Raw genomic sequence first — 12,194 nt, forward strand, 5'->3', positions numbered from 1 at the left:
CAAAATACAGTGCTCAGAAGAAGGCACGTGCCATCACTTCCCAAGATCAGGACGTGCTTGACTATTTAACACAGAACACCTCATCTCCCGCAGCCACCAGCGCTATAACAAGCACCACATCCACTGCATTTGACACTTCGCAGGAGTTATTTGGTGGTGAAATCACTGATTCACACCCACTACTGCAACAACAAGAAGAAGGCGCAGGTACACCACCTCATACGTCTGAGTTAGGTGGCAATAGTATGGACGTAACGTGTGAGGAGGGGGATGATGAACCACCTGAAGTTGAGGAGGTATCTGAGGAAAGCGAAGCTGGCCAGGAGGATTATGATGACGATTATACGGATACCACATATGTTCCCAGTAGAGGAGATGACCAGGGGGACAGTTTAGAGGAGGAGTCAGAGAGGAGTAGGAGGAGACGACTCCATGATAGAAGCAGAGGGAGCTCGTCCTCAGAAACAGCTGGGGGCAGTGTCTGGCGCCATGTATCGCCAGCTATGGCCAGCCAGCCAACATGCCCTTCAACATCAGCTGCTGATTGAGCCATGGAAAGGCCAACTCTCACGTAGGGACAAGTGCCTTACGAAGGCACCTGGAGAGAAGGCACAGACAGCTATGGCAAGAACACCTGAGGAAAAGCAGCACCCCTCAAAAGACAAGCCACCCTCCTTATCCTCTTCTTCCTTCAGGTGCATCGTCTTCATCCATTTTCTCCCTTGCACCTTCACAGCCACCCTCCTCCACACCGCCTCTTCCCTTCAGCGGTTTCTTCTCCTCTGCCCACAGCAGTACCCAGCTGTCCGTGAAGGAAGTATTTGATTGTGTAAGAAGCAAATGTCTGCCAGTCACCCTCTTGCCCGGCATCTGACAGCTTGCGTGGCGGAACTATTAGCTCGCCAGCTATTACCATACAAGCTGGTGGAGTCGGAGGCTTTCCGTAAGTTTGTGGCCATTGGTACACCGCAGTGGAAGATACCAGGTCGCAATTATTTTTCACATAAGGCCATACCCAAACTGTACCGTGCAGTTGAGAGGCAAGTGGTGTCATCTCTGGCACACAGCGTTGGGTCAAGGGTCCACCTGACCACGGATGCCTGGTCTGCCAAGCATGGGCAGGGCCACTACATTACATACACAGCCCATTGGGTCAACCTGGTGACCGATGGCAGCAAGCAGGGAGTATGTGGCTGCGCAGCGGACCGACTTGTCACACCTCCACGGCTTGCAGGCAGGCCTCCAGCCACCTCCTCTCCACCTGCTACCACCGCTTCGCTGTCGTCATCCTCCTCCTCCTCCTCCTTGGCTGGTGCCGCGATCTCCTCTCCAGCTACACAACCCCAGAACCACAGGGCCTATGCTGCATGCCAGGTACGACGGTGTCACGCAGTGGTAGACATCTCTTGCCTGAAAGCGGAGAGTCACACTGGAGCAGCTCTACTGGCTGCTCTTAACAAACAGGTGGAGCAATGGCTGACCCCGCACAAGCTTGACATCGGCAACGTGGTGTGTGACAACGGCAGCAATCTTATTGCTGCGTTGAATTTGGGAAAGCTGACACACATACCCTGCATGGCACATGTGCTGAATCTGGTCGTGCAAAGATTTGTGTCCAAGTACCCAGGCTTAGAGGACGTCCTGAAGCAGGCCAGGAAGTTGTGTGGGCATTTCAGGCGCTCTTACAAGGCCATGGCACGCTTTGCGGACATTCAGCGTAGAAACAACTTGCCGGTGAGATGCCTGATTTGCGATAGCCCGACTCGCTGGAATTCCACCCTGCTGATGTTCTCTCGCCTGCTAGACCAGGAGAAAGCTGTCACTCAGTACCTGTATAATTACAGTATAAGGACACAATCTGGCAGGATGGGGATGTTGTGGCCCAACAACTGGACACTGATGCGAAATGCATGCAGGGTCATGGAGCCCTTTGAGGAGGTGACCAAACTGGTGAGTCGCGATGAGGGCACCATCAGCGACTTGATCCCCTACGCCTACTTCCTGGAGCGTGCCGTGCGTAGAGTGGTGGATACAGCTGTGGAGGAGCGTGAACGAGAAGAGTTATGGCAACAGGAGTAGTGGGAGCCATTTACACCCGAACCCGATGTTTCCACAACACCTGCGGCAGCACAGAGGGGAGAGGAGGAGGAAGAAGAGGAGTCGTGTGGGGAAGGAGAGGAGTCAGACTCTGATGATGGTGATGATGAGGAAGGGGTTTCTGTGGAGGAGGAAGAGGCGGCGGAAGAAGAACAACCACGGCAGCCGTCACAGGGGGCTTCTGCTGCTCCACGCTCCCGTGGTATTGTTCGTGGCTGGGGGGAGGAAGAGGAGTTGCATCCCGTCACTGAGGAAGAGCAAGAGGAGATGGAGAGTACGTCTGCATCCAGCTTTGTGCAGATGTTCTCTTTAATGTTGTCCAGCCTGTTGAGGGACCCCCGCATCAAAAAACTCAAGGCGAATGACCTGTAGTGGGTGGCCACGCTACTAGACCCTCGGTACAGGCACAAAGTGGCGGACCTGTTACTAACTCAACACAAGGCCGAAAGGATGCAGCAGTTGCAGAACAAGCTGTCGATGATGCTTTACAATGCGTTTAAGGGTGATGTGGCTGCCCAACGCAATCAAGGTACCACTGGCAGTAACCCTCCTCCTCCCAAGTCCATGCAGGCAAGGACAGGATGCTCCAGCGATCTCATGGTGATGTCGGACATGCGGACGTTCTTTAGTACAACTCCTCGCCATAGTCCTTCCGGACCCACCCTCCACCAATGCCTGGACAGGCAGGTAGCCAACTACCTGGCCTTGAGTGTGGATGTAGACGCTGCGAAAAGCGACGATGAACATTTGGACTACTGGTTGCACAGGCTTGACCTGTGGCCAGAGCTGTCCCAATTTGCCATATAACTTCTCTCTTGCCCTGCCACAAGCGTCCTGTCAGAAAGGACCTTCAGTGCAGCTGGAGGCACAGTTACTGAGAAGAGAAGTCGCCTAAGTCACGACAGTGTTCAGTACCTGACCTTTATTAAAATGAATGAGGAATGGATCACGGAGGGCTACTGCACGACCGAAGACTAAGTCAGTCCCCACACACAGCATCTCTGCCTGCAGGCCGCTTGCCTTCTCCGCCACCACCAACAGGGTCCAGGACTCTAGGCGGATTCCTGAATTTTTAAGGCCGCTGCTAGCAGCGGCCGCTACACTAATTTTTCTGGTGCGTGTACATGCCTGGCTAATTTTTCTGGCTGCACTGCGGGCGGCTGCAACAAAAAAACAAAAGGCATGTACATGTTCCCATCCCCCTTCGCGATCATTACCTTGCCGCGGCGAAGGGGCTTGCGTATCACAATGAAGCAATGACCGCAGGCTATTTGAGTATCTCGGGTGGGGGTGGCACACAAAAGATAATAAGGTTGTTGCTTCATTGTGGTCAGACCAAATTTGATCAGCTGGACAGTCACTGTTGTTCTATCATTGAGCTACCACAGCTCGGCGACCATATGGGCTTGAAAACTGCCACGGCCTACACTCTGGACATGTTGCGCACCAGTCCAGCACGGCCGTCACTACGCAAACAGCTGTTTGCGGTGCGTTACACAGTGAGTTTGGTGTGTCAATATGAAGCAGTACTCTAATTACACTCCCTGATTGATGTATACACATGCAAGATGTTTGGAAGCACTTTAGGCCTGCAATTTAGCATTCAATGTGATTTCTGCCCTTAAAACGCTGCTTTGCGTCAAATCCAGATTTTTCCCCGGGACTTTGGGCATGTATTCCACTCCGCCATGCCCCCCTCCAGGTGTTAGACCCCTTGAAACATCTTTTCCATCACTTTTGTGGCCAGCATAATTTTTTCTATTTTTCAAAGTTCGCCTTCTCCATTGAAGTCTATTGCGGTTTGCGAACTTTTACGCGAACCGAACCTTCCGTGAAGGTTCGCGAACCGAAAATCGGAGGTTCGCGACATCTCTAGTACCGAGCAGCCGTGGAATCCAGCATCAGCCTCTACACTCTCTGGTGTGCGGTTCTTTTACTGGAGCCTCCATATACCTCTCACCTCAGGTTCCCTTTAACCACTTAAAGCGGGATTGTCACCATAAAAATAAAATTTCAACAACTGGTCTGAGTGTATTAAGCGATAAAGATGCTAATCCTGCATTCAAAACTTTTCTGCTGTTATGGTTTGGAGTTATCACATACCTTAGGAGCACTGGCTCTTTAATTGCCATTGCCAAACAGTTGCATGCTGGGGGGTCTTTTTATCTATAATATATTCCTCCTCTTCCCTTTATTTCCCCCTCCTTCTAATGACATAACATAGTGCACTTCCTAGTATAGACCTCAGTGGGAGTGTCTGAAGACTCTGGGAGGAGGGTGGGTAATGAATACACAATTAGCAAATGGAGAAAAAAAAGTGTAAGGGAGGAAATTATGTCAGGAGGTCAAAGGTAACCAAGATGGAAACTGTCTACAATAGGATTCTCTGCTGTCCTTTATAAAATTCACAGGAATCATAACGTGGACAGTGCAATACATCTGTTATGTAAGTAGAACTAGTATTTATCTACTTATATATGTGTTTTTTATTTCTAGGTTAGCATGGGTTTCACTTGTTCTTTAAGGACCACAGGCTTACACCCCCCTAGTGACCAGGCTATTTTTTATAAATTAGCACACTGCAGCTTTAATAGTGTGCTGCACAGCGATACAGCTTAGCAGACAAATGAGTCTGCCCCCCTTTTCTGCCCACCAACAGTTCTTTCTGTTGGTGGGCTCTGATCACTGCTACAGGATGTTTATTTTTTTATTAATTTATTTGTTATTTTATTTTTAATGTCCAACCAGGGTGATCAACTCTCATAGGCATCAGCTTATGAGATGGGATCACTTTCAGAGCCCCTCCAGGGGAAAGCAAAGTGACAAGGCTGTCCCCAGTACAGCGCTGTGTTAGACCGCAGCGCTGTGTTAGACCGCAGCGCTGTTCAGTCAAAAAAAGGTTTAATCCGCCGGCAACAATCGCCGCTGGCAGACTGTTGACGGAACTTCGTTACTCAAATGGGGATGCGCGCGCTTCCACATGCGCGATCCCCGCTAATCTCCTTCCACAGGATTTGACACCTTTTGGCGTTAGGCGGTCCTGAGGGAGCCACTCTGCGGCCGCCAATCGGTGTTAGGCTGTCGTAGAGTAGTTAATGATGTCACTTTTTTTTTTTACAAGTGTTTTATTTTGGTAACTATGGGGGACAGGGGTATAATGGGTTAAAAACTATATGAGATTTTTTTTTTTTAATGTATTTTAATGTTATTATGTGTAATTTTACTTTTTGTCCACAAGATGTTCCCACACTTAATCCTGTGTACTGTGAACAGTACACAGGAAGTGTTGTGTATTATTTATTTATTTGTTGTATTTATAAAGTGCCAATATATTACGCAGCTCTGGACATTAGTTTAGGTTACATACAATATTTAGGGGTGACACATACAGCAATACGACAATACAGGAATACAAGAAAAAACAGATCATGCAACACAGTATGGGCTTGATTCACTAACCGGCGTTAAGCCGGTTAGTGAGCCCTATCACTTAGTGGGCGCAAACTACGGCACTAAGTAGTTTGCGCCCACACATCAGTCTTAGTACCGTGCAGCACGGGTGCGCCTATATTAGTGCGCGGTGCGACAATAACGTCGCACCCGCTGCTCCTTGATAATGGCGCATCGGGTGCCCCACACTTCGGGGGCACCCGATGCGCCGTTATCGTCACACCAGGTGCGATGTTTAAGGGGCAGTGGGTGCAACCTTATCGTCGCACCGCGCACTAATATAGGTGCACACGCGCTGCACGCGCAGTGAGCGGTACTAAGACTGATGTGTGGGCGCAAACTACTTAGTGCCGTAGTTTGCGCCCACTAAGTGATAGGGCTCACTAACCGGCTTAGTTAGTGAGCGGGGCTGCGCGTGCTAGAGGCAAAAAATGGCTTTTCAAACCAGCGCTAACACTTAGTGAATCAAGCCCATTGAGTACAAGGTAATGCTTAGTCAGTCACTGGATGGGAGCATGGAGATTAGGCAAGTTAGGTTCACTCAAATGCATAGCATGAGTGCACAGTAATGGAGGTGCATGATCAGGTAGGACACAAAAGGAGGAGGACCCTGCCCAAAGGCTTACAATCTAGAGGTAGAGATAGGGACACAAAAGGTAGGGGACCAGAGTTCAGCTGCGGGTTTAGAGCACTTGTGAGGGGTGGTAGGCCACAGTGAAAAGGTGAGTTTTGAGGGCCTTCTTGAAGATTTTGAAAGAGGAGGCTGCCCTAATGGGTGGAGGTAGGGAGTTCCATAGTGTTGGAGCAGCTCTTGAGAAGTCCTGGAGGCGTGCATGGGACTGGGTGATGCGGGAGGGGGAGGCGGTCAGGTGAAGTTCATTCGAGCAGCGGAGTAAGCAACTAGGTGTGTACCTCTGAGTAAGATCGGAAATGTAGGTTGGACAGGTTTTGTGGACAGATTTGTAGGTCAGACACAGTATCTTGAATCTGATTCTGGACTGAAGAAGCCAGTGGAGAGATTCACGGAGGGGAGCCGCCGTGGTGGAGCGATGGGAGGAGTGGATAATTCTGGCTGCTGCATTCAGGATGGATTGCAGTGGGGCTATTCAGGTCATAGGGAGACCAGACAGAAGGGCATTGCAGTAGTCAAGGCAGGAAATTATGGGAGCATGAATGAGGAGTTTGGTGGTGGCAGAAGTCAGGAAAGGGCAGATCTTGCAGATGTTACAGAGGTAGAAGTTGCAGTACTTTGTGAGGTTTTGGATGTGGGAAGTGAAGGAGAGTGCGGAGTCCAGGGTGACACCCAGACAGCATGCTTGAGAAAAACAAAAATTTGCTTTCCTAAAACAGAAAGAATTTGCGATAATTCAGGTTGGAGTGAGCTCGAGATGTTTCCCAGAGCACCACTGCTGAATATATGCAAATTAACCATTGCTCTGGGAGACATCTCGAGCTCACTCCAACCTGAATTATCGCAAATTCTTTCTGTTTTAGGAAAGCAAATTTTTGTTTTTCTTAACATCTTAGTAAGGGGGCTTTTAGGACCATTGTAGTCCCTTACACACTCCAATGAGTTCTGGGTCACCATGAGCTTGCTGGTTAGTCTGTACCTCTCAGCATGCTTGAGAGTTAGGGCGAATGGTAGTGTGGTTAACAGTGACACGCACATCTGGAAGGTTCAGGCATGGCCGGGGTGGGAAGATCATAAATTCCGTTTTGTCTAGATTTAGTTTCAGGAACCTAGCAGACATCCAGGAGGAGATGGCTGATAGGCAGGAGGAGACCTTGTCCATGGTAGTGGGGGATATGTCAGGGGTGTGGAGGTAGATCTGGGTGTCATCAGCATACAGATGATATAGTAAATCCCATGTAGGAGATAACCTTGCTAATGGAGCATGTGTTTAGGGAGAACAGTAGGGGGCCAAGAACCGAGCCTTGGGGGACTCCCACCGAGAGGTGGTTGGGGGTGGATGAGGACTACCACCGAGAGGTGGATGGGGGTGGATGAGGTAGGATGAAAGCCAGGTCAGGGCAAGGTCGTGAATGCCCATGGACTGGAGGGACTGGAGGAGTAGGGGATGATCTACTGTGTCAAGAGCTGCTGAAAGGTGAAGGAGGAGGAGAATGGAGTATTTAACTTCAGCTTTAGCTAAGGCAAAGTCATTGACCACTTTGGTGAGAGCAGTTTCGGTTGAGTGGGGAGGCCGAAATCCAGATTGCATTGGGACTAGCAGTGAGTTGGCATTGAGATACTGGGTCAGGCATTTGTGAACCAGACGCTCAAGGAGTTTTGAGGCAAAGGGGAGGAGGGAAATAGGCCGGTAGTTGGAGGGTAGTGAGGGGTCGAGGGAGGGTTTCTTGAATCGGGGTAGTACAGTGGCCTGTTTGAAGTCTAAGGGGAAGGTGCCTGTGGATAGGGAGAGGTTAAACAGTGTGGGCCCTATGCAATTCACTTTTTCTCCTGAGTTTTCTCTTATGTGATATTTTTAAACTTGTCAATAAAATGCCTTTCAAGCCAACAGAAAGCAATAAAATACTCAAAATAATTTTGATAGTACCTTTTTATGTATTTTTTGGTACTTTTTTAGTTGAAAAGTCAAAGATGAAAAATTATCTCCTAGGAGAAAACTCAGGTGAAAAAGTGAATTGCATATGGTCCTGTATGTGTTGGGTTTCACTTTGTTAATTTCATGTTGGTTGTTTTAATCTCCTGAGCATTACGCCGCTCAGGAGGTTTTACCAGTTTGTGCCCCCAGTCCCTGCCAGAGATCCCATGCCTGAAAACCCTATAGCTAGCACTAGGCTAGCTAGTACAAATGCCCGACACCCCCTAATCCCCGCCGCTCCCCGGTTTATACATCACCCAGCCTGGATCCAGCGATTGGCGCAGCCTCCCCATACAGCTCCGGTCTTCACTATGGGGAGGATCGCACATGACGTCATGACGTCACGGACGTCATGCGCAAACCCGATCCTCCCCAGAGAGACTGAAGCTGTGCAGGGAGGCTGCGCGATCGCTGGATCCATGGGGGGTAATGTATTAACGGGGGGATCAGAGGGGATTGGGGGGTTCCTGGCACTTGTACTAGCTGGCCTAGTGCTAGCTAAAGGGTTTTCAGTTATGGGATTTAATTTATTCTGCGTGGGGGACTCCTGGGGCCAGGAAGCGGTATGCCCGACACAGTGTCAGGCATACCGCTAAGGAGGTTAAACATACAAATCAGCTTCTTGTTTTACTGATGTGAGTTTGGGCCAGTGTATACCAAAAGCTGCTAGCAGATCCACAAACCGCTAGAGGTTTTTGAAGCAGATTTTCATAGTGATTCTAAGCATGTTTAGAGAGATTTTCTTAACATGCCTAGCATTTTTTGGTACATTTTTGTGTAGCAGATTTCATATATTGTTACAGTAAAGCTGTTACTGAACAGCTTCTGTAACAAAACGCTTGGAAAACCGCTCTGATCTAGTGTTTTTCAGAACGGATTTCCACTTTCCTAAACTTTAACATTGAGGCAGAAAGGTCTCAGAAACTCTAAAAAAATGCTGCAGCCCACAACTCTAAAAAATGCTGCAGCCCCCGAGTTTACGTTTGTGGGAAAAAACGAACCAGTCTGGTGTGCACCAGTCCATTGAAATACATTACCCAAGCAGTTTTCAAACTGCTAGCGTTTTTAAAAACGCTCCAGAACCACTCTGGTGTGGCGTGCACCAGCCCTATAAGAGCTTTTCTGAGCACTTTTTAGCCATCAGCACTTTGTGAGAGCTTTTAAAATAAATAAAAACGCTCCCATTAACTTACATTAAAATTGCAGTGAAATCGTGATTGCCTTAAAATCGCACAATTTTACCACAATTTTACCGTGATTTTAATGTAAGTCAATTGGTTCTTTTTTAAATAGCTCTCAGAAAGCGCTGATGTTAGCACTCAAAAAAGTGCTTATAGCGTGTCTGAGCCCTAAGGGCCCTTTTCCATGAGCAGTTGCTAGGCAGTGAAAAGACTGTCAAACTCTCAACTGCTTGCTGCTGGCTGGCAACTGCTCACTGAGCGTGCAGTTCAGCTGCCTGTGGAAAAGGGCCCTTGAGGCCGGCTCCAGACTATGAATTGGTGGCAGCGTTATGGTGTGGGGGCTGCACTGCACTACCAAATACAGGTAATCCCCTTGTTGCTCAGATCCAAACAGAAAGTGACACTTGCTTGTAGTCACTTCCTGTTTTGGAAGTACGGAAGCACACAGAAGCATATTGTAAAAATACACTTCCACGATGCGCAACATTGCAACGTCAACATTTTGGCAAACCCTGTGTCACCATAGACTTACATGGCTTCCGGTCCGCCGGTCATTGCATAGGTATGTCCATGTGGTAGATTGATGACTTCTGATGCACCGCGCCCTGTATGAAAGCACCCATAGGCTTTCATTAGCATAGTGGTAAAATGAAGCACCGCACCAGTGTGAAAGGGCTCTGAGGGCCCTTTTCCACTAGCGCGTTTGCGCTAGCTGAGACACAAAATCGCAAACCGCTAGCGTTTTTACAATCGCTATGGTTTGCTAAATAACACAGGAATCGCGGTAGGTTATTTCCACTACCGCGATTCATTTTTGCCTCAAACGAGATCTCGCCGTGGAGCGATATTTGCCGCGATTTTGCTATGCACTACAGTGCATAGCAAAATCGTGAACGCAAGCTCCGGAACTTTCCTGCACTTTGCGATTCAGCAATCGCTAGCGTTCAGCGTGAACGCTAGTGATTGCTAGTGGAAAAGGGCCCTGAATGTGTGAAAAGTCCAGCTATGTAGGGACGTTCAATGCGATGCAAATAATTTCAAGTTGATGCAGCACTGTGAAAATGTTGTATGCAAATGTATGCAGCTTGAAAATGAACCAATCAAATCCAACTGAGGTAAAATTTGATTGGTCCATTTTAAGCTGCATAAATTTGCATACACTTTGCATAATCCTGCATCAACTCAAAATGATTTGCACCTCATTGACCATCCCTACAACTATGTATGCTAGCATTAATTGTTAATCTTCCATTCTATAGCCAATTTCACCCATACATTACACACTGGCAATCATATGAAAGAAACTGTACACAAGAGATATGGAGATAACACAAGTACAGCTAAGACCGCGGTATCCGGTACCGGCAGGGATCGTCTGATACATGTGTTTGCTGGTTGCTTGAGCAACCGGCCGAAATAGCACAAACCTCTCCTCTAAATACGAAATCACAGAGGCTGTAGCAATGCCTGCCAGTCTCCCTCTACCTCCCCGCAGGCTCGGAGCGGCTTTTCAGCATCCCCAGTGCACGGAAATATCGGGTCATGTGACACTCTGGCTTCCGTACACTGATGACGGAAGCCACTCATAGCCCACAGGGAGATAGAGAGAGGCTGCCAGACATCGCTGAAGCCTGGGTAAGTATTTTATAGCCTGCCAGCTCCAACAGAATGCCCACAGAAAGCCCCCAACAGAGGTCCATGTTATCCCACAGGCATGTCAGTTAGTTGAGACTTCCGTGTATCTTGGAATGTCTACAGCTAACACATTAATAATTGTACAAATATTTTAAAAATAATATATAGAAATTATCTTATCATTGCATTTGGACTGCAGTTTCAAACACTGAAATAAAATGTAAACATTGGTTAGCCTTTTGCCTTTGTAGTTTGCTTACCTGCAAACTTTGAAGCCCTCCAAAACCAGTAAATAATAATAAAAATCCAAAGGATACCACAATAACATTTTTGAGGTGTTTATCCATCCTTATGGTAGAAGAAGTTGATTTTTTAGATCTGCAACACAAAAACTGTTGTGGTAGCAGTTTAAATAGCAACCAGAGAATGGTTACTTATTGACTTGTTGAACAACAGCTGAGAGCAAAAGTACATGATAAGAGCCTTTATCAGTTTAACTTACATTGACTTCCATTATCGTAATTTCAGTATCTGAACACATTTCAGATTATAAATTATTATACATTAATTTAGTAATTATTGAAAGTAATCAGCACAGAACTATAAATGAACAATTCTCACATTGCTTACTGCCACTATACTTGCATAATGTCCTTGACTTGTAATATACACACTGTCTGTCCTTGTATTGTTTTTGTTTGTGTTTGTTAAGCAACTGCCAAGACAAATTCCTTGTAGGTGCAAACTTACTTGGCGAAATAAAATTGATTCTGATTACATATTATTACATATTTTTACATTCAAACCCAAAGACCTGCCTCAAAAATATCAAAGTCTGGAAACCAATAGTATTTTAGTTCTAAATTATGTATGCTGTTTCTGACCCATTTGGCATCCCACGCAAATCAGTAGCCCTTCCCCAACACCACAACACACAAAGACATAAAAAAATACGCTATTAAAGTGGACTTGAACTCTTGCACAGGACACAAGGAAAACATAACAGAAATGCACCCTGTAAGGGTGTGTTCCCACTAAGGGCATTTCTGGGATTTTTTAAGTGTCGGCGATTTTGAAAATCACCCTAAAAGTGCTTGTGCAATGGTTCCCTATGAGAGTGTTCACATCTGAGCAGGTTCAATTACGATCCGCTCACCAAAGCGCTGCCTGTACCATTTTCGGGGTGATTTGTCTCAATGGAAGGTATAGGGAAATCTCAAAACGC

General features: G+C 47.4%; 1 protein-coding gene across 4 annotated transcripts in view; it reads right to left on the reverse strand.

The window, feature by feature from the left end:
* Positions 1-11,356, reverse strand: part of LOC137504018 (protein unc-93 homolog A-like) — a 1,407,338-nt gene extending 1,395,982 nt beyond the window's left edge. For 2 of the 4 annotated variants that reach the window (XM_068231905.1, XM_068231904.1), the window contains exons 1-2: positions 11,230-11,356; positions 9,867-9,939 (exon numbers count right to left, since the gene is read on the reverse strand). In XM_068231905.1, the coding sequence (XP_068088006.1) occupies positions 9,867-9,939; positions 11,230-11,297 (141 nt within the window). In that variant the 5' untranslated portion in view covers positions 11,298-11,356. The remainder of the gene's footprint in view (positions 1-9,866; positions 9,940-11,229) is intronic. The other 2 variants (XM_068231907.1, XM_068231906.1) reach the window with 1 other exon arrangement.
* Positions 11,357-12,194: the final 838 nt, after the last annotated feature.

This window comes from Hyperolius riggenbachi, chromosome 4 (assembly GCF_040937935.1).
Source record: "Hyperolius riggenbachi isolate aHypRig1 chromosome 4, aHypRig1.pri, whole genome shotgun sequence".
Taxonomy (NCBI): domain Eukaryota; kingdom Metazoa; phylum Chordata; class Amphibia; order Anura; family Hyperoliidae; genus Hyperolius; species Hyperolius riggenbachi.